At 39.6% G+C, this 22,207-nt stretch overlaps 1 protein-coding gene across 3 annotated transcripts in view; it reads right to left on the bottom strand.

Annotated features, from left to right (window-relative positions):
* Positions 1-465: 465 nt before the first annotated feature.
* PRKCA (protein kinase C alpha) overlaps positions 466-22,207 on the bottom strand; it is a 315,613-nt gene continuing 293,871 nt past the window's right edge. For 2 of the 3 annotated variants that reach the window (XM_037914357.2, XM_037914355.2), the window contains 3 exons: positions 19,272-19,412; positions 11,999-12,046; positions 466-9,612 (listed from right to left, as the gene is read on the bottom strand). In XM_037914357.2, coding sequence (XP_037770285.1) covers positions 9,448-9,612; positions 11,999-12,046; positions 19,272-19,412 — 354 coding nt within the window. In that variant the 3' untranslated portion in view covers positions 466-9,447. The remainder of the gene's footprint in view (positions 9,613-11,998; positions 12,047-19,271; positions 19,413-22,207) is intronic. The other variant, XM_037914354.2, reaches the window with a different exon arrangement.

Here is a 22,207-nt window from a genome sequence, read left to right as displayed (position 1 = left end):
ACCCCAGAGGAATGGGTTGATCTGAAAAAAGAGGACCAGCAACCTCAGACTGTAGCACAATTAAATTTCTTTAAGGTACTGTTTCATGGTACCTCACACCAGTCAGGCTGAGAGAGCATGTGTACTTGTATTGAATGCAGATAAATGATGAAGAAATTGTGGTGAAAGTGGAGATTTTATACATATATGGTGGACATGTCCAGTCATTCGAGTACTGGGATGTAATCTGTAAGTAAATATCACAAATTGTTGGATATTTACAACCAAATGATCCTTTGGTAATAGTGGGAAATTCAGATCCAGCTCTGAACTTCATAGCTTGGCTAAGCCAAATCCCTGGATCTAAGCAGTGCAAAGTTTGGGGACGTGCTGGACCTGAGCTAAGGTCCACCTCTAACTTTACAGTAAAGAATTCAGTCACTGGAGTTCCCCAAAGGATGTAAGCCAGACAAAAGAACACAAAGCAATGATCAAGCATCTTTATTCAGACACACTTGCTTTCAAACTACAATTAATATTTAACAAAAGCATATCATGCAAACAAAGATTAAAGGTTAAAGAACTAAGAAAAAACAATGCAGTAATTTATACATCAATCTTGCCAGCTATTCTTCCAATATTTTTTGAGAAATGAATCACCTCTCCACATTTTCCTATAGTATCTTGCAATTAAATAATAAGAAAATAATGTTCTCCTCTTTATAAAAACAAAGTTTGTGTCTTAAAATGATATCCTTCACTGTTAATGATTTCAAGGTGATATTATTCCTTGTTAAAAAAATAAAAGAATGTTAACACAACAAATGCAATGATTTCAAATGTTTCAGGCGTATTCTATAAAAGACAGACATTATCTTGCTAAAAGTACAAGTATTGTGAGCTGCATTTTTAAGCTTTTACATTCATTCTCGTAACTCAAAGAAGGGAATACATTTGAAACTCTTTCTGGGGAAATAAATCGACAGCGTTAACTCTTCGCCTTACTACAGCAAGAATGCTCACTAAGGCTCCAATTCAGCAAAACACTCAAGCATGTGTTTAAGTCCCACTGACTTCAATGGGTCTTAAGCATGTGCTGCTGGAAGTTAAGCACAGATGGACTTAAGCATATGATTACGTGCTTTACTGAACTGGGCTAACGGCTCGGTTCTGCAAGGTGTGGAGCACGATGACCCTGGATCCAGTACAGTACTGAAGCACATTCTGAGCTACAAGCCTGTGAGTAGTTCTACTAACTTCAGTGGGATTACTCATGTGCTTAAAGTAAAGTACCATGAAGCGCTTGGCTGGATCAGAGCCAGAGTGACCAGCAAGACTGAGCCCTACAGGCAAGGGTGCAAATAATGCTGATTCTGCACAATTGTTCAACCGGGAAGAAAACCCAACAGTTTGTTACTTTATCAATTCAAATTATTCTTTTTTTCTAAAAAAAAAAAAAAAAAATGGGGGCTCATAAAGATTAAAAAAACAAAGATTATTGTTCTTAAAATCTGTTTCTTTCACCTATTTATAAATTATAAAAAATAACTTGCTATTAGCTGAAGATTTCACGACAGGTCCTTCTAATCAAAAATTAATATATGGCCCAGTCTGCTCCCATTGACATAAAAGGGCAACAGATTTGGATCTCACCTACCACCTATTCTGACTCCCATTGAAGTCAATAGAAAAACGTCCTGAGTTTACTTGCAGCGGGATTGTGCCCTTGCATCACTGGACTTCAGGGGACATTAAAAATAAGTGAATGAAGTTACACCAGTCATAAACCAGAGTAAATCCAGCTCTATGGCTTCAATGGAAGCAGGCTAAGGCCTGCAACATGATCAATGTTGTTGCTATTGCTTTTGCATTTCTATCCTTAAAATGATTTATAAACATTACAGAATTTTTAGCCAGTCATCACAGATAGAAGAAAAATATAGTGTCTGGGGCTGTTTCCCCTGCAAGTTGAACTATCTATGACGCTGTAGCTAAGCATGGAGCTGGATGAAGCAGGAGCCCAGCACCTCACAGATGCAAGTTAAATTACCAGCTGAGCAAAATCCTCACTGATGGGAAAACTGCAAACAAAAGATCACTTCCCCCTGTTAAAAGAGATAACTGAGCGTGACTAGAAACCAGCTGGGCTGTCAATTTTATTTAGCCATATGGAATTTTGCTCTACAATCAATTCTGCTAAAATTTTTTAAATTGCACAAAAAAGTCTCAGTAGTTGGAAAATGGGTAGTGCAACGGACTTCTACACGACTGGCAAGCAACACTTCACATTGTGATATGAGTTCAGTTAACAAGAGCTAAGCTGTACTCCAGATCCTACAAGAAACAGATATGTTATTTCTTTTAAATGGTTTCAGTAGAATTACTAAAGTTATATAAAAGTATAAATAGCATGGTATATCCAGCAACACCATGTGAACTGAATAAACTGATTTATTTATTATTAAAAAATTATAATAATACTTCCAATTACATAACACTTTTCATGTTAAAAGTGCATTAGAAACATTAATTAAGTAGTCCTCACAATACCTGGTGAAGGACGTAAGTATTATTATCCCCATTTTACAGATGGGGAAACTGAGGCAGAGAGGTTAAGTAACTTGCCCAAGGCCACAGAGGGAGTCAGTGATCGACCTGGGATCAGAACACATGTTCATGTATCCCACACCTGTGCTCAGAACACGAGAGCACCCCCCCTCTCAATTTTCTTATGAACAAGAGGGCTTTAGTGCATGACTATAATCCATTATAAGGCTATTTAATTACCAATCATTACTGGCACCGCTATTCATTGATATGAAATCAGACATGGTTACTGTGTCAATTTTTGTATAACACTTCATTTAAACATTTCAAATAGTTTCTAAGTTTAGGGAATTGAAGGAAAAAGTGGTTTGGCTTTTATATACTGTCTTTTAGTTTTTAATGTAGCTAAATGTCTCCCTAACTAACAGCACAGATCTAACTGAGTTCCTGTATTTGACACAGATGTTTGTAAAGAAACAAAAACCATATACAATAATTTATGGCAATGACTAAAACAAACAAAATCATATTACATTTCCAGAAATTCCTTGGCAGGTTAGCACAGCTATTGCAAACCAAATACTACAAATATTCTTTCCAATGCTATCAAAGATTTATCACTGGTGTTTCCAATGTTGTGCTTTGCTTAGTATGGAGTATCTTCTCCCTTTGATGATTGCATGTAACTCCCGCTCAGTTTAACTGGAGTCATGTGCATGCACCGAAGGGAAACATACCCATAAGTAAAAACAACGAGGACTACTTAAGAGACTAACAAATTTATTTGGGCATAAGCTTTCCTGGGCTAAAACCCACTTTATCAGATGCATGGAGTGGAAAATACAGTAGGTAGGTATATATACACAGTACATGAAAAGATGGGAGTTGCCTTACCAAGTGCGGGGTCAGTGCTATCGAGACAATTCTATTCAATTGGAAGTGGGCTATTCTCAACAGTAGAATACCAATACCCATAAGTGTCATCAGGAATTGCAACTCTGGACCTTTAACATTCCACCTTTCCTACAAGGAGAGAGGCTTTTCCCCTTGTTTGTTTTACAGGAGCTCAGTTGTTTTCCAATGGAATTGACCCTGCAGGACAGGAAGGATTTTAAAGGATCAGAGTGTACACATGCTGTAGGTTACTTTATTCCAGGGCTGGGCAAATTACGGCCCATGGGCCGGATCCGGTCCGCAGGATTGCCACCGCTGCTCCGGGAAGCGGCCACACCACGTCCCTGCAGCCCCTGGGGGTCGGGTTGGGGCGGCAGAGAGCTCCGCACCCTGCTCTTGCCTGTGGGTACCTCTCCGCAAAGCTCCCATTGGCCAGGAACGGGTTACCACGGCCAATGGGAGCTTCTGGGGAGGTACCCACAGGCGCGGGAAACATGCGGAGCCCTCTGCCCTCCCTCCCCCCCCAGGGCTGTGCAGGGACGTGGTGCTGGCTGCTTCCCAGAGTGGTGCGGTGCGGGGCCGGGGCTGGCAGGCAGGGAGCCTGCCCTGGCCCCGCTGTGCACTGCTGCCACCCCAGAGCCGCTCTAGCTAAGCAGCGCCGGGCCGGAGCCTGAACCCCTCCTGCATCCTGCACCCCAACTCCCTGCCCTGAGCCCCCTGCCACATCCCGCACTCCTACTCCCTGCCCTGGGCCCCCACCTGCACCCCTTCTGCACTCCAACTCCCTGCCCTGAGCCCCCTGCTGCATCCCACAGCCTTCCTGCACCCCAACCCCCTTCCTGAACCTCAACCCCCTGACCTGAGCCGCCTCCTGCACTCCACATCCCTCCTGTACCCTAACCCCCTTCCGTGAGCCCCCTCATACATCCTGCACCCCTCCTGTGCCCCAACCACTTGCCCTGAGCCCCTTCTTACACACCGCATCCCAACCCCCTGCCCTGCTACAATTTCCCCACCCAGATGTGGTCCTCGGGCCAAAAAGTTTGCCCACCCCTGCTTTATTCACTAATGGATGGTTTTGACAGTGTAATTGTATTTAGGTTCTAAAAGAAACCTTTATTTCTGCAGAGTATGAAAGGTCTAAAGGCTAAATGTCCGTTCCTCCTCCCCCGCATTTCTAACCTGGGTTACGTTGGAATTTTCAATGTTCGGAGTGTATTCTCTCTTTATGCATGTGCAATTCCTGTTGATAGCAATAGGAATGGACTGCAGATCAACTGGCTCTGTCTTTCAAGTCTGTATTCACGTAGCAGTCCTTACCTCACCCAAGTAATCCCACTGAAATCAACAGGACGTGAATAAAGACTGGAAGGATTTTGCCCACAGAGTAAAATCCACCCCATGAAGAGGACCAGTAGGAGGCCTAGGAACCAATTCATTCCTTGAGGGCTTACGTGTGACTTAAGTGGTTCCAAGGCTTGTGCTAGCTCTCTGCATAGGGGTGGATTTCACCTACAGACAGGAACACATAGACTCCATTTATTTCACGGCTTACCCACTAATGCAGCTGTCTTTTTGCCTCAACCTGGGAAATGGACAGAGTTTTGCATCTACAGAGAGTGTTTCTAACACATTATGTAGAGATATGTTACTTGTAATTTTTTTTTTAAAAAACACACTAGTTTTAAAAATATGCAGTTGATTAGGGGGGTTTTTTTTTTTTTAGGGGAAAAATGGAACATGGTCAATCGCAAGCAGTTTCAGATTAGCAGCCTGAAGCCAAAACTTTTTCTCAATAGTTAAAATTCCCTATGAATTGAGATTTTAACAGCCTCTTTGGGACATCTCTATATTTATCGGCCCTCAGCCCAACTAATCTCCAACAGGCACCTACAACTGCTGCAGCATAGTGTCAGTATGACCTAATCGTGGGGGTCCTGGGCACTCTCAACTCCTTCAGAAGTCAACAGGAGCAGAGTCCATCCAGGGACTTATAAAATCAGGCTCTTAAAACTTTCACCTAAATATTAATGCAACAAAACGTCAGTTCTAGTTTTACAAACTCATGATATCAGGGGGTTTTGTTGTCTCAACGGGAAAGGTTCTAACTTAAATGAGGTCATTTTAACGTTGACTACTCATGTTAACCAAAGTTCTCTGGACAGCCACACCTGTATATAGATATCTGATAAATAAACAACAGCTGTATTAAAATGGCATTAGAAACACTTTTGCCGTACACTTAGGGTTTTACTTTCTATAACGCATTTCCAAATCATGAGGAAATCACTGGATGTGCCTTTTAAATTGCGTGTAAAGGGCTGGTCCTAACATCAGGCCTCATATGAAACCTCATGAGTAAGGTATAGTAGTTAATTAACGATAACTTGTCTAGACAGTCACTTTCAGACAGTTCTGCACAATACTGCCTTATTCTTGCAGGATGGGCGAGTTCACAGTACCCCTTTTTAGCATTACAAAAACTTACACAAGAAGACAGGAGAGGTCCCAAACACAGGAACTTTGAGGTAACACGATCAGAGATGACTTCCTGTTTTTAACCTTACCAACTGCAGAGCATGCGCAAGTGCTTAAGAAAATAAAAATGAAAGATCTTGAGGAAATGAACAAAAGCAAATCTTTTTGAGGTTTGGATGTTGGACCAGCCCTTTAATGCTATGCCCCAGTAGGCACAGTACTGTTTAACATTTAAAATGTGGGTCTACAACTTATAAATTCCATAGCTCCACTTCACCACTGATATCACGTAAGGAAAACAGAAGTTCCATATCTTGTCTACCAATCTCCTGTCCAGCTTGGCTCTCTTCCATTTCTCCCCAGTGGCTTCTCTCATCTCTAGATCTCCTGTGCTCTGCTATCCTTTTCTATTTTTCCTTTTCAAAGTCTCTCTGTTGCCTAACACCCATCATCATACTCCAAGGGTACACCAACACTGCAATAAAAGACTACTGGCTCAGCCATGACTGGCCTGAGTCAGCTGACTTAGGCTTGCAGGACTCGGGCTGTGGGGCTAAAAATTGCAGTATAGATCTTTGGCCTTGGGCTGCAGCCGTGGCTCCGAAGCCTCGCAAGGGTGGAGGGTCTCAGAGACCAGGCACAAGCCCGACCCTGAACATCTGCACTGGAATCTGTAGCCCTGCACACCACGAGCCCAATTCAGTTGACCAGGCTCTGAGACTAGGTGCTGGAGGTTTTTTATTGCAGGGCAGATGTACCCCTAGAGTACATTTAATGACAGCTCCCGTCAATATCGGTGGCTGTGATGTTAACAGCCCCTTATTCTAAATCTGAGCCTCTGAAGTAATCTACTGAACCCATCATCAAATGTGGCTTGATGCCTTGCTGTCCCTAGCCTGTGTCAGGAGTTCAATGCTAGTAGATTACAATAATATAGAAGGTCATGAAATTATACAGGTGTCCACATACTTTATGTTGCATACCCATGTTTTTAAAGATATGTATGATACACAAACAAGACAATTCATTCTCAGGTTTGGCAGATAACTTAATGTTTTGACACAGATTTTGTTTTAAATTATTATTCCTAAAATAATTTTAAATTTTGTTTGAAAGTTTCTGTAGTTCAGCAATAGCTTGAGCTCTGGTTTGTTTATCGTGCTCCTCATTTGCAGCGTGCTTCTCTAAGATCTCAGAAATGGTCCATTTTACCAGTAGCCCAGGATTACTCATTCACTTTGAGCTTGATCCCAAAAACTCATACTCACATGAGTAGACCTTTTCTTATGAGAGTGGTCCCAGAGATTGCAATAGGAGTATCTGTGGGTGAAATCCATTCCTGTGCAAAAGATCAGCACAGGTCATGAGGACTATGCACCACTGACACCCTCAACTTTTGAGACTAGAAGAGACACATAAGCTTTATACTGGCCATCTGCACATGGCTGAATTTCACCCAGACATAACTCCGCTGCAATCTGTGAGATTGCTCAAGGAGGTAAGGAATAGTCATATGAGTAACAGTTTACAGGATTGTGCCCTTCCACAGTATTTTGGCACAGTTTAGATGATCTATTGTAATAGAAAACTGATGTTAAGGAAATTGCACCCTTCGTTACAGATTCCGATTCGTTCATAAGTATTTTATGGGAAATATTTTACTTTGCATGAGAGTAAGTTTACATGCTGGGGGAAAAAACGGTAGATCACTCTGCATGCAGCAAAAGAGACAACATGCTTCTGGCACTGACATGCACATCCGGAAGGCAAAATATGTCTAAGATCGCTAACATTAGCAAGGCAAAAGGAAAAGGAAATGACTATACCAATTTACATGCCATCATGGAACCAAAATATGCACAAAAGTATTTACTGATCTTTGAATCAATATCTTCTAGTAAGATCTAAAAGGAAATATCAATCATTTTAACCAGGTGATTGCTACAAGAGAAGATGCATTAATTACAGTGTTCATCACTGCAAATAAAGAAAATCTATTTTCTTTTTTGCAAGTAATAGATGTGAAATAGAAGCATCATTGAATCTTGTATAAAACCTGCAGGTAGCCATTATTGTTTAAAAATAGATCTACATTTAAAAGAAAAATAGCATATCCTATTCCATTGACCATATCCATAAACTAAAAAAACAAAACAAAACAAAAACAGAAAAAATTAGCAATAAAACATTAAGCTAAATCTAAATAATAATGCTCATTTAGAACAAGAACCTTCACAAACATAGCACAATTTTGTCTTATAATTTTTTTAATACTCTATACTTGATACGATTATGTCAATAGAGATTTGCTTATTAAGGGTTATTATTAAACATGCAAAATTCATTGCATGAAGCATCTGCAAAATGTATTAAATTCCCTTCTACCAATAAAACAATTTTTAACTGCTTTTTATTTCAGTTCTACAGCTCCACAGGTTTTTAACCAATATTTAAAGTGGAATTTAGACCAAAAAACCCTCATATTTTTCTAAGTTACCCTGGGGAAAGCAGGAAGTGACTCTGAACTCCGCACTGTCATTAACTTACTGCACACAGTGCTCTCCTCTGCTACCCTGTTCTGCAGCCTACTAAATGAATAAGCGTGAGTGGGTTGTAAGGGGTTACGGTTCTGTTTCACACTCTGGTTAACAAAAGTTTTATAGCAAAATATTGGTATTAATAGAACTGGCTAACAATGAACTTGAGTAGTGGTGTAAATTAAATTAATATAACTAACAATGGCACCCTGGATCACAGAATAATCTCATGGAGATTAAAGTTAACACAAGTATTATTATTTTTATTACTATTAATTATGCAATTTTATCCTTGAGCTAATATTTGCCCTGCGTGCTAGTTACCATCAGTCCTAAATATCTGGCTGCTACTGAAAATCTGTTTAAATTTGTGTCTGCAAGTGAGTCTCAGAGCCCAAGAGTCCGACTTTATTTCCTTAAAAAAACCAACCTGGTACGTAAAAGCAGTAGTTTTGACACGTCTTGCTTTGAGCAATCTTACACAGTGCTCCTCCCCGCCCCCCAGCTACCCCTCCCTTCCAGTCACTTGTGCTGTTTCTTCAGGAAGACCAAAAGGAAGAGTAGTCCCTCAGGGCCGAGGGCTCACATTCCATGCTATCCACATTTAAGGACTGAAGACTTTCCATTTTAAGGGGGGTTTCTTTTTTTTCAGTCTACTTGATGCTGTTTCATTCTTTCTAATATGCTTTTCCAGTGCTGGAGGGGAATTGGAAAAGGTCAATAGAAACTATGCAAATATATTAAAATAGACCAAAAATGGCTGACTTCATAAGAGTAACCCTACAGCCAGTAGTGTGAATAAATGGGCACTGTATATTACATGAGCTCCTACTAAGACAACTTCTCTTTGTTGCAAAGCCAAATCCTGAATGAGTGTCCTTTTCCCTCCCCCTCCTCCTGAACTTTTTACTCTACAATTTCCAGGCCCAACTGAAACCAACAAGGCAAAGGCCTAAAAATTCTAGGGCAAAGGTCCATTTTCCACTGTGTGGTTTGTTCATGTCTATCAGCTTCATACTACACTTAGTAAGCTTGGGTGTACAAACTGTGGGTTGACATAGGAGAACCCTTCAAAATCTGTTTGGTCTATGTTAGAAATGACCAGCTGATCAGGCGGTGTTAACACTGGTTGTCCTCGAGTAAAGAATTTGTCGAAGTTTTCAGCACCTTTGCCACACTAAAAGAGAAAAAGGAAAAAAATAATATAATTAGATGAAAACCCATCAATGACACCTACTGGCAGCGCTGTCTCTTGGCAAATCATTCAGATAGATATTGTGGACTTCTCTCACGTTTTATCTTTACAAGTAGCTAGGACACAATTTTCTTCCCTGATGTTAAAACATATGGCAAGATGCAAGGTGAAGAGAAAATGAAAAATGTGTAACACATGGAGTAAATAACAGGATTGTGATGTAACAGAGTTCTTTCCAGAAGTACTGTGTGGCTCAGGAATATAGCACAAATATGCATGGAAAAGGTGGGGCAAACCTCCCCTTGCAGGTACTCCGGTAGATGGGCAATGGCTTTGTTCAACAGAGTTATCATGTGAGTAAAATTACTCATATATATAAAGCTGGAAGCATGAATCTGTCAATTACCAGCAGCATTATACACAGGCTTGGAAGGACTGGATTTTTATCAGTAAATGTCAATTTCACCACACACACAAACTGATGAAAAAATACTTCCATCAATAATAACTGACATTTACAGCTAGGCAAAGTAAGAAAAATGCTGCTTGCCAACTCATGAGAGTTTAATTTAAGGATATTTACTTTGTATATTTTGACCTGTGATGTTGACAATTTGAGTTTCAACGGTTATAAAGCTTTCACTTTTTATATCTCGGTGTCTGTTGTCATTAAATAATTATTGTCTGTATCCCCGATGGTCTGAAGCCCCATAATTTCCCACAACTGTGAACATTTAAATATGTAAAAATAGGAAAAACACTTTAAAATAAACATTGATATCTGTCGAAATGGTGAAAAAATAAAAATTGAATTCTGCCAAGCCTGATTCTACAGCATGCACCTATGAATTTTGACTCCGAGCTCTTTTTCAGCTGGACCTCACATGAGTATGTCATTGTTCACAACAATGTACTTTCTTAATACTTGGTCTTGCCTCAAAGAAAAACTAACCCAAATGCATCATAACTCCCATTTGGAGTATTGAGAGACTAGCTTGTTTTGAACATGAGCAGACCCCTTTGTAAATTAAGCCTGGTGGAATTCTATCCTGTTTGTTTAGTAGGTACACGTTTAGCATACTATTTTCTGGGTCTCAAAGAGTATGTCTACACTGCAGTTACACTGTGACTGGCCTCTGTCAGCTGACTTGGGCTCGTGGGGGCTCAAACTAAGAGGCTGTTTAACTGCAGTGTAGACATTCCAGCTCGAGCTGGAGCCTGGGATCTCGGACCCTGCAAGGTTATTGAAATGATACTGAATTCTAAAGCAGCTTCCAATCATGAAATCAGCTCTGCAAGACATTTATTTCAAACCACACATCGAGACTATGTGAAATTTCTTAGACAACAGAAAGATGGAGAGCCTGGAGAGGCAAGTTGTGTCTGCCAAAGGAAGGAGTTATAAAGGCCTGGAGTGGAGGTGGCTGGACACAACTGGCTCTATTTCAGAGACAGGGAAACCTCTCGTCTCATAAAGGCCAACTAAGAGGTATAGTTGTTTATATCAGCTCCACGCAGAAAGCGATTCAGTCAGAACAAACACGAAGAGCTGTTTTCATGGCAAAGTTGAGGGCAGTATTGAGGAGGGCAGAAAACACTCAGAGCAAAGCAGCATTACTTGCAAGTAAAAGGGGATGGAGGAATGGAAGGAGCACAACAAAATTAGCTTGGCTGGAAGAAACAGAGAATTCACACTCAGAGAACACTGGACTTCGTATCCTCTGGAGAAGCCTAAAGGAACTTAAGGGCAAATCAGGTTACCTCAATGATGTTAGTGGTACAGTGCTATACTGGGCGGTGTGTGCCAGTACTCCCAGTCCTGTGAAAATGTCTTCCCATTATACCTGCTCCTTTCCTCTTTGCTAACTTCTGTAGGGTGTCTGCACTACTTTACATTACATTTAATGGGCATGTTTGCATTCAGCCTTCAAGGATGATATACCACTCTGCACCACCTTCTAACCTGGGAACAGATGGTTCATATGAAGGTCTTGTCTGCATTATCAAACACTAATGCAAACTGGGGTAGGGCTGAAGAGGAGTAGAGAGAACTCAAGTGATGAGATGCATGGTTCATATGCTACTTTGGACACAGTTCACTTATACCGTGTTCCCAATTATCTTGTAGAGAACTAGCAGAAATAATAATAGTAATAAAGTGTAAGTAAAGCTGCAAAGAATTTTTCTGTCTTGGGCACAAGATGCCTTATGTTTTAAATAAAAACTGCATGCGCAGGACACTGACTACAGTGTTCACAAGGCTATTTGTTCAGTTTATTACCAACACAAACAGGAAAACACTCCAACCGGTTAAAGAGTTATGTTAGTTTGCTTATCATTTCACCCAGCGTTCTGAATATGTGCTCACCGAATACCTCGATGCCCACTGAAGCCAGTGCATTTTGGTACAGAAGTGCTGAAGAACAAGAATGGACAGAACTGAATTTTGGTGAAGGGTAAAACTCTCCATCTTCAGAGTTGTGAGAAAGCAAGCATGTTCCACAATTAACCACCATCAAATCCATCTAGAGTCATGGCAGTCAATTCAAAGCAGCAGTAAAGGGGCTTACTTAACAGGGGAGCTGCTTCTTCTTTTTTTTTTTTAAAAATGCATCTCATGCCTCCAAAAGAAAACGTCATGCCCAATAAGTTCTTTCAGTCAATGGAAGCTTATCAGATGACGCAAAGATGAACCATTTAAACAATATTATCACTGATAGTCTAACCACCTGCTTTATGAATCTTATTACCACAAAATTGCTGTAACTGGCATAACTCTGAAGAGTAAGACTGTTCTAGATCTTGATGAAAAATTCTTGTTTCAGTCACAGTTCCCTGTTGCATAGGCTAGAATTAGGATATTCTAAACACACACAGGAAGGTGACATCTCCTTCAATCTGCAAAAGAATTTAATTTAGAACCTGCAAATATTTTATTATTGGGCTGCGCTGGTACATACCCTTCCTAAGTTATACACTGTAATCAGAGATGGTTTGGGGAGGCTCACACAATTAATTTTATTCCATGCGTGTTTCTAAACAAATTGCCACGAGCTGACATGAAGTTAAGTTTGTATTTAATCTACTGAAATGCAAAATATCTTATCTCCTCTGTCCCTGTATAAAAATTACTTGGACTTAAAACAAAAGGGAAACATTAACTGGCTTTTTTGTCTTTTTGTTTTACGTGAAGTCTAAAAAATGTCTCCAAATAATCTTTTCCTACCCTCATTCATGAACAGCAACTACAGTATGTCATCATATAGCTTGCGTCAGATTTCTTAAGCCCTGTCTGTAGCAGTTGCTTATGTTGATTCAGGCACCCTGGTGGTAGTAACATTGGGAGTCCTTGGTTAGATAGGCCACAAACATTTTTAATGTTGCATCATCTATTCCTTCTAAGAGGAAATCTAATTAACAGGTTGTTAAAAATGCCTCTGGCACCCAGTGGCCTACACTAAGGCTCCCATTATTGCTAACCTTATTGGAGCTGAAACAGGATTAGCAACAGTGGGAAATTTTGGAAAAATGTCTCTATTGTAGGTCCCCTTTCTGCTATGTCTTTAGTCACTTAACAATAATTCTGCATCTGGCATCCAGATGAATCCCATTACAATCTATCACATTCACTATTGCTTGTAAATTTCAAAGTGTAAAACTATTTACCTTTAGACTCGTTTTTGTTTCCTTTTAATTTCTGCTCTGACTCTTGATACATATTGTTTAAAATTTGCCAAGAGATTGCCTAAAAATCTCTTATAACACTTTTCCTGGCGGTATCAAAACACAGTCCAAGGAGAGAACAGGCACTGGGGCTTGAACTTTCTCTTTCAGTCAGTTCAGGCTTGCGGCAGGAGGAGCTAGCCCATTCGGCATTCGTTCGATGGATAACTGAGGAAATCAATCCCTGAGACTATCCAAGAGCCTGGCATCTTTCACAAGCAACTAAATTCACTTAAAAAATAAGAAAAAAAAAGGCAGTGTTTCTTCCCCATTCTTTTTTTTTTTTTTTTGCAGAGTATGACAGATTTGTGTATGTCTGTATCTAGTCCATAAACCCCATTTTGTTTTGTAAATGCTATTTTGATTATAAACTGTCTGTGCTTCCTTTTTGCCTTTTAACTTCCAACTTGGACTTGGCTATCGGGGTCATTAGCAGACATTCCCTGTGCTCCTAGCAACAGACTAACGACGGAGAGCAAGCAAGAGTCATTAACATTATCGATCTTCCATTCAAATGGAAGCACCTTTAGAACAATGAGCTGGCTGCAGCCCAGAACAACCAGTGTCCCAAGTGGAAGTTAACTAAGCAATGAATCACCTGACAAGGGACATGAAGCCACCTGGGGGTGTCACCTGAGAGAGGGGGCTGAAACTTTGTAAAAGGACTTTCTTCAGCAAGGGGGAAGGAGACCACAACAAGAAGATAAGGCTGCCCAGGAGGAAAGAAAGAATCCTGGACCTGCTAGAAGAACACTGACTAAGACCCAGAGGGCTCTGAAGGGGTGAGGAAAATGAGGCAGGGATGTTTGTGTGGGTTTTGTTATTTTTCCACAGACCTCTGTCTTTCTTGTATTTGTCTATGGGCTTGTCTGCACTGGCCAGCTAAATCAGTGCTGCTGCGATCGATGCAGCGGCGTCAATTTAGTGGATCTGGTGAAGATTCGATAAGTCGATGGGAGAGCGCTCTCTCATTGACTTCAGAACTCCATCTCCCTGAGAGGCAGAAGCTAAGTTGGTGGGAGAGCGTCTCCTGTTGACATAGCGCGGTGTACACACCACATTAAGTCGATGTAAGTTATGTCGCTCGGGGGTGATTTTTTTCACACTATTGAGCGATGTAACTTACATCGACCTAAGCGGTAGTATAGACTAGACCAAAGAGTAAAGTGTAATTGGTTAAGAAGTGGCTCTGCAACGTGTGTGTGTGTCACTCGTTTTATCTGTCCCGAAGTAGCCAAAGGGTGAAAGGCATTCTTGTAGCAGTTCTACCTTGATTTTGAGACCAATGAGGTTTGAAGGAATTCAGATAAGCACTGTGTACCAGTAGCCAGTGAATACGTGCACCTGTCATAACCTTCAGCTTCTTGCCAGCCCTCCTGTATGTCAGATCCTTTTTAAAACTTGAGGTTTGGATGTTATTTTTTCTGGCTGCATTCCTTTTGCAGATAAATGATATACAGCACTGGAACTGGTGAGACAGAGTGTAGGAAACCAGTGGCAGAGACTATCACAAAAGCACTCACCCTGATTTAATTTGGGTTTATCCATCATAAAAAGCTCAATGGGTAATATTAAAAAAAAAAAAACTTTAAACACTGATATTGTTATTATGGATGTTTGCCCAGTACTAAAGCAGGATGGAAAAGATCCACTTCCTACCCTGGAAGCTGGCAGTAAAATATCCCTTTTAGCAAGATATCAATCAGCAACAGTAGCCTGAGAAATGCCAATTTGTAATTAAACAGATTATTTAAAAATTCAGTTTACACTTTATTCATAATGAGGAGCATGTCTAACACTGTGAACTTTCAGACTGCAACGGTAAGCAAAATGGATGCAGTTTTCTTTTAATAGTTTTTTCTGCCTAATTCTGTGATGTGCTCATTAACAGATTGCTGTTTGGCTTGTATAATTTACGTACAGAAGATGTAGTTTATGCATCAGGACTTAGTCAGGCAACCATACAATCAAAGGCCAAACATCACTTTTAACTAAAGAGTCTGTTTCTCCTCTTGAAGCACATGTAAAACTTCTATGAACATGTAATTAATAAGGATATTGCCGGCATAACATATGTATTAAATATTCGGATATTGCCTGCACAAAAAAGCAAAATAGATTCCCTAGCATATTAGTTTCAATAATATGCAATATAATAGCATGCATTGTAAGCAACACAATGGCTCAGACTTTAGTCTATTTATATGAACCTCACTCATTGTCTAGTGTAAAAATGGTCATACAAGTATTTCCACACTGCAAATCTAAAATGAATTATGATTTTATTACTGTTCAGAGCATATAAGATATGACTGACATTCAGTAGTAAGTGACATTGAATGAAATTTTTAAAAGTGCCTCATGTACTTAGAGGTCTAAGTCGAACTGAAAGTCAACGATACATAGATTCTTAAGTGCATATGTCAATTTGAAAAATGGGATTTAGATGCTTTTGAAAATTTTACCCTGATGACTTCCCTTGATAAATGAAGAGACTCAAGAAGTACCTTATTAATTAAAAACATACTTCCAGGAGATGTAGAAAGGCATAATTATACCTCAATCTCAGGTAGCCAGAGAAAACTGTCTAGTTTGTTCTTTAGCAGCTTCAATTTTAGTTTACTTATATAATTAATTGTAACGTGTTTGTCAAAACAAAAAGTTTTATGGCATTTTATAAAAATCTATTTAATATTTCAATATAGTTATATAAAAGCAGGGCCAAATTTTCCTCTTAGTTACACCAGTGTAAAAATATAACATGATAGGAAAGAACAACAGGAACCTCTATTATCAGCAAAAAATGTCCCATCCTGCAAGCCCACTTTCTTCTGGTTAGTCCCTTACAGGACTACGCGTATAAGAAAGAACTACTTGTGCATGTAAAAGTTGCAGGACTGGGCCTCAAGGAACTGATTCCCTATTTCAGTTACAAGAGCCACTTACACCTAGTAAGATTTTCTGCAAAATGACATAATTAAATCCAGCTTTACAAATACCTGTAGGCTCTTATGAAGATGTTTTAATCCGAAAATCAACATAAATAGAATTAGATAGGAGGATATGTTGGTAAACCAATAACAAGGGACACAAGATTTGGATTTAAAATGATTGTCTAAGAAAGTAAGGCAGCCACATTAATACTAGATTTATCTTGGTATGTTTCAACAGCAACCTGTATAAATAAAATAAGTCATAATCAACAGCCGAGAAACAGCACAGCTGGTGATTAATCCCCTATTATGATATAAATAGGAGCTGTGATATAGATTTCTGCAATTAAATGTGACATATTTGAATTAGATTGTATTTTGGGCTTTTAGTACTTTACACCCTTTATTAAAGTTTCATATGGGAAACGTGGACCTAGATCCTGTGAGGTGCTGAGATTATTTTCCTTAACTTCAGTGGGAGTTCAGCACACTCAGTTCCATGGAGGATCAGAAATACAGATATTAAGGGAGATACGGTTTATTTTTAGCTTTAATTTTGATGCAAACACTGCATGATGACAAACGTACCTAATTTGTGTCTGAAAAAGAGCAATTCCCCAGCTGTCTGCCAGGTTGAAGAACCACCAATGGTCATTAATAGAACCATGTGCATTTCCTTACTTATTTACACAATTCTTTGTGTGTGACATTCACTTTTTAGGATAAGCCTGACTTTTACTAGCCCAGTATATAGTTCTCTTGGTATGCAAGCAAACCGCCTGTTGAGGTTAAAGTATGCATATGGCTCTCAACAAGAGAAGACTACACATAGGTGCTGGAAATAGCGGTGCGCAGGGTGCTGCGGCACCCCCTGCTTGAAGTGGTTTCCATTATATACAGGATTTACACCTTGGTTCAATGGCTCTCAGCAGCCCCACTATAAAAATTGTTCCAGCACGCCTGAGAACATATGCTCTTCTTGGGTAGTACCTGCCCTCTGTTCACTGATCCATCTTTAGTGAGATTTACTTTAACGTTCCAAACCTCTGAATAGCTTCACACAGCTGCCATCAACTGGCTAGAGAAATGTACTCTTCTTTTCCATAAATGAAGAGTCTGTACCATCTCCCATCCAACCTCCCTGACCTGTAAATACAGAATACTGGTCCAAGGACCACGAGCAACAATATTCAGTCCTATATAGTGGCAGGTTTGTGGTCTGATATCTTCTGACCCTGGAGAGCAAGAATTGAGCATTTTTATATTATCGGAAAGGGTTGATTCTAATGAAACACACAGCATTTACTTCCAGCCATGAAATGTACCCAAATATCAGATCTCACAGTAAAGGCAAGCCATTCATTTATAGAAGAAGTTAATCTAAACTAATTTGCCTAAATAAACTAACTTTATAGAAGTTAATCTAAACTAATTTGCCTCTACAGTTACTATAAGATTAAAAAAAAAAAACTTTCCGAAGCATTTCTAACGTTGTTTTTCTATAAAACGCATAACATGTGCAGAAATACATGATAGCATGGTATCATATAAAGCTTTGTGATGACCATCGTTACTCAAGGTTTCATCACTCCTGAGTAATGTGGCCAACCCAGACTCATGCTGATAAAACAATTATACCATACTGTCATGTGCTCCCCATCCATCTGCATGGAGGATGATTACATAGATTCCTTTCATCTTGTTATGCTACTAAATAGAAACAAAACAAGTGTTATAGAGGAGAGCTGCTACAGTAAGACATTTTCCAGGGGTCTCTGGTAGCTTTGGCCTCCTTCTTCCTCAGATTTAACCTATTTTCTCCTTTGCATCAAGAACAAGCCTTTGTTTATCAATCATGTTACAAGTTGAAAGAAATTCTGAGCGGGATGACAAACATTAATTCTTCTTCAAAATAGATTAGATTTACTGTACTCACATTAATTAAAGGATCATTTACTTATTTGGATTTCTAAAACTGTGCCTATCCAATGGTCCAGATACGTGCACATCACACAGTAACAAACCTTACACATAAATCAGATTGATTATAGACTCTCCTCCCCTATGGACATGGCAGGAGTACCGAAAACCACCCAAGTAAATTGCCCATATCCCTTCATTAATCTACTCTCTTCTTGAAAACCTTGGGAGAGAGAAGAGCCTTGTGGCAAACCTGGAAATTCAACCAACTTGGACTCTGTCAAACCAATATGGGAAGCACAGTCCAAAGTTGAAGCTATTTAATGAAAATACCCCTGTACAGTTATACCATGGGCTATCCGTTCAAGTGTTCAGTGAAACAGTTGCCAGACCCTCATACAAAGAGACGGGCAACTTCTCAGGTAAATAGGCACCACGCCATTTAGAGCTTTCCAGATTAAAACCTAGCTCCTTAAACTGAAGCCAGTGCAGATTGCGGAGAACAAGTGTTGGGCGCTCCTTCTGGGGAAACCCCATCAAAAGTAGGCAGGCCGCTGAATTGTGTGCTGCATGAGGTTTCCGAATGGTGTTCAGATGTAGCTAACATTATGGTACTGCAATTCTGAGCTGCAAATACATGGATAACCGACAAGGCCTGAGTCTAAAAGAATAGGTCACAATACTTCAGCCAAACATAGATAGGAAGCATTAAGGAAGTAGGGATTTTATTGTACAGAAAATCTCTGCAAATTGACTTCCATTTAATCAACTGTGTGTTTTCATGTAGCACAGCTATATCAGAGACTTCCTATCAGGAACTCAGCAATAATTCTGTGGTATTTTTGATGATGCCCTAGCTACACTGGGTTATGCTAGAGCATGGAGTAGTCCTAGTGGCATTGCATGGCAGTCTGTCATAATCAACGTGCTTGATTTAAGAAATGTCACACCTTTTGGGATACAGCTGTCTTGCAATGCTGTCAAGTTAGCATTAGCCTCATACCACAGAGAGGCTTGACCGCAAACAGTGCATTTTAATAGGGAGCCATCCTGTGTCTCACTCACCACTTTAGGCTTGAATGGCGGCTGAATCTCTCTGTTCTCCAGTTTCTCCCAGTCGATTCTCCTGAAGAATGCATGCTCCCTGACATCTTGCTCTCCCTCAGGCCCACAGCCAAGCCTTTTTGCAGGGTGTTTTGTCATTAACTACAAATTAATAAAACATCAAATGATTAAAGTGACTTTTGGAATGAAAGAGTAACAGACTGTCCACAGGTGGAACTGTTACTGTTCATGTCAAGATGTAGCTCAGCAATAAAATCCTTTTGAAAAGCTATACTTTCTTTTTAAAGTGTTAATTTCTTTATTTCAAAGCTAGAGATTGCCTGTAGGCACTGAAATTAAAGGCCACACTTTAAACCCTGCTTTCCTCTTTCGTTACACAAAGATTACTGATACAGGGACAAATTTAGGCATGGTATAGGCAGGCACAATGGAATTACATCTGCATTCATCATGTCTGAATTCAGCCCTTGTTGTTATTACAATGTAGTCTTGTACATATCCAGAACAGGCTCTATTCGGCTTCAGCAATCAATTAAACTTGATAAATTCCATTACACTGAAACATTTAAAGTACAAGTTCCTGATAATTTTTCTGTGTGTGTTCTGGACACCCCATTACCGCACCTGTCATTTTTTGGCAGCCTCCTGACAGTAACTAATCTGTGCTTCTCCTCCTCCACCCTTAATACCAACTTGATCAATATTAAATACCAGCTGCACAGGAAAACCACACTCACAAAAAGGAGCAATAATGCACACTTTGAAACAGTAATGTGTACCCGAATTAGCAAGGAAATGAGCAGCCAATGAGTATGAGCACTGGCAACTAAGGGATGCAGCCCTCAACCAATATTATGGGACTTCTGAAATCTCTTTATTCTAGTACAGTGGGTGCCATTAATAAATGAGCATTTATTGCATTTCCTTATTTGATGTTACTGTAGTATTTGCCATATTCCTTATCTACAGAACGGGAAATATAATGAGTGGAATAGTTGCGATAACTACTGCAATAAAACTCTCTTAAATTACTGAATTGCACACATTGATCGCTTTAATAGCAATGCATGTATTGCCAGCATTTTAAAAAATAGAGCTAAAAGTCAGACTCCTAAGTTTGTATATTAGGCAGCTAAACAAGTAGCTTGATTTTAAAAAATCTTGTGCATCAGGCGGTCCCTTTTATGTCAATCAAGCCTCTTATTTAGGTGAGTCAATATGAATGTTGGGTTTTAAAGGTAGTCTCCTTTTTGGGAAAATTTCGCTACCAAATATGGATTTAGGAGTCAATATCTTGGTACCTACTTTTGAAAAAGATGCTCAGATATCTTTGTTCACCTAATTAAACAAGTCCATGTACATAAACGATCATTTTATCATACTTTGTGTTAACAGCAATGATACAAAACAGGGAGCCAAAGGGATTTAAGGAAACAGAATGTACATTAGGTTTGAAACACCTTGTTCTTCAAGCTTAAAACAGCTGCTCACGATTTCTGTTAACTTTCCTCAAATGTGCAATTTGACAGCTAGTGACATCAGAAAGTGTTGCTTATGGTTGTATTAGAATTACATTCTGTTCTAAAATAATAACCCCCGCCAAAAATGAAGACTTGTGAATTAGTTGTACAGTTGCCAACCAGAAGTTACAAGCTGAAGAGCAAGCAGGATTCCTTGGTTTTGGCCAGCTGAGGCTAAATATTGTATGTTGTTGAAAAGTACAGCACCACGCAAATAACATTTCCTATCACAAAAATAAGTACGGTAGCAGCACTGTCTGCACTTGGAGGTACTGCTTTGAATTCTACTCTCCGGGTGTCACATAGGAAGCTCTGTTGCTGGCTTCTCATAGACTACACGTGTCTGAGAAAGGGATTTTAGAAGGGTATGAAAGGACATAACATGTCTCCTTGGGTCATTTCAATCACAAAAATGTTCCACAGAGATAGCAAAGTAGTATTCACCTTGAATGATGGTCTATTCAGGAAGTTTATATGGATTTGAAGGATGTTAGCAGGAAATTAAATCTAACTCCTCAGAGTCACTTCTGTGCTTGACACCTTTCCCACACTGCTCTGAACTTGCCCTTCTTCAGAGTACTAGATGCTCAGAAAGTATCTTTTGTGAGGAAAATATCTGTCCGTTATAGACGGAGGGAATTCCAATAGCTGAGATTTAGGAAAGCCGTTTTTGTCCATTATAAACTGATAGGACCCTCTAACTACAAAAATTATGAGGTGAGTGCACTGTACTTTGTTGGATGCAAATTCTACTTTTAAATATATCAGCAGTATCAGACTTTTTGCATGGGAGGGATCTACTCAATCTGCTAATAATGAAAAATCTAGAGAGCTGTGTGAGCATAAATGCAGCTGTGTGTGACTTTTGTGGAACATTTGTGACAATATCTTAGCATACTTGGGAATGCCATTAAAGCAGTTTGACTATAAAACACACTTCAGTGTTAGCAGACAATGGGTACTGAGAGATGCTAAATCCAAGCTGTACAGTGATCCTACAGTCCAGGTGAATCATTCTAGCAAAAGGTTCAAGGCTGGCTCTTAGAGAACTAGGCTTTGGTTGCCTAGCTTCACATCACAGCTGAGTAATCTTCAATCTCAATTCAGATGAAACTCTTAAACAATGCTGCATTTTATTTATTATTTAAGACAGGATGGCTGGAAAAGGGATATCAGGCCAGATCAGAGCCAGAATTTTTAGTTGTGTTAGCTAAACCTCCTCCTCCCCCCGCCAAACACACAGTTGAATAATGAACATTATTTTTAAAATTAAAATGTAAACAACATTTCCCTTAATGCTTACAACCCAAACATTGTGGCACTCTTGTTAATATAGAAGAACAGGAAAATCAGCGTAAGAAATACCGAGAGAAATACCAAATGTAAGCAAGGAGATTAAACAGTGAAAAGAAAAAG

This window comes from Chelonia mydas, chromosome 14 (genome assembly GCF_015237465.2).
Source record: "Chelonia mydas isolate rCheMyd1 chromosome 14, rCheMyd1.pri.v2, whole genome shotgun sequence".
NCBI lineage: Eukaryota > Metazoa > Chordata > Testudines > Cheloniidae > Chelonia > Chelonia mydas.
Note: the sequence above shows the minus strand (reverse complement) of the source record. Positions and strands in the feature narration are given on the sequence as shown.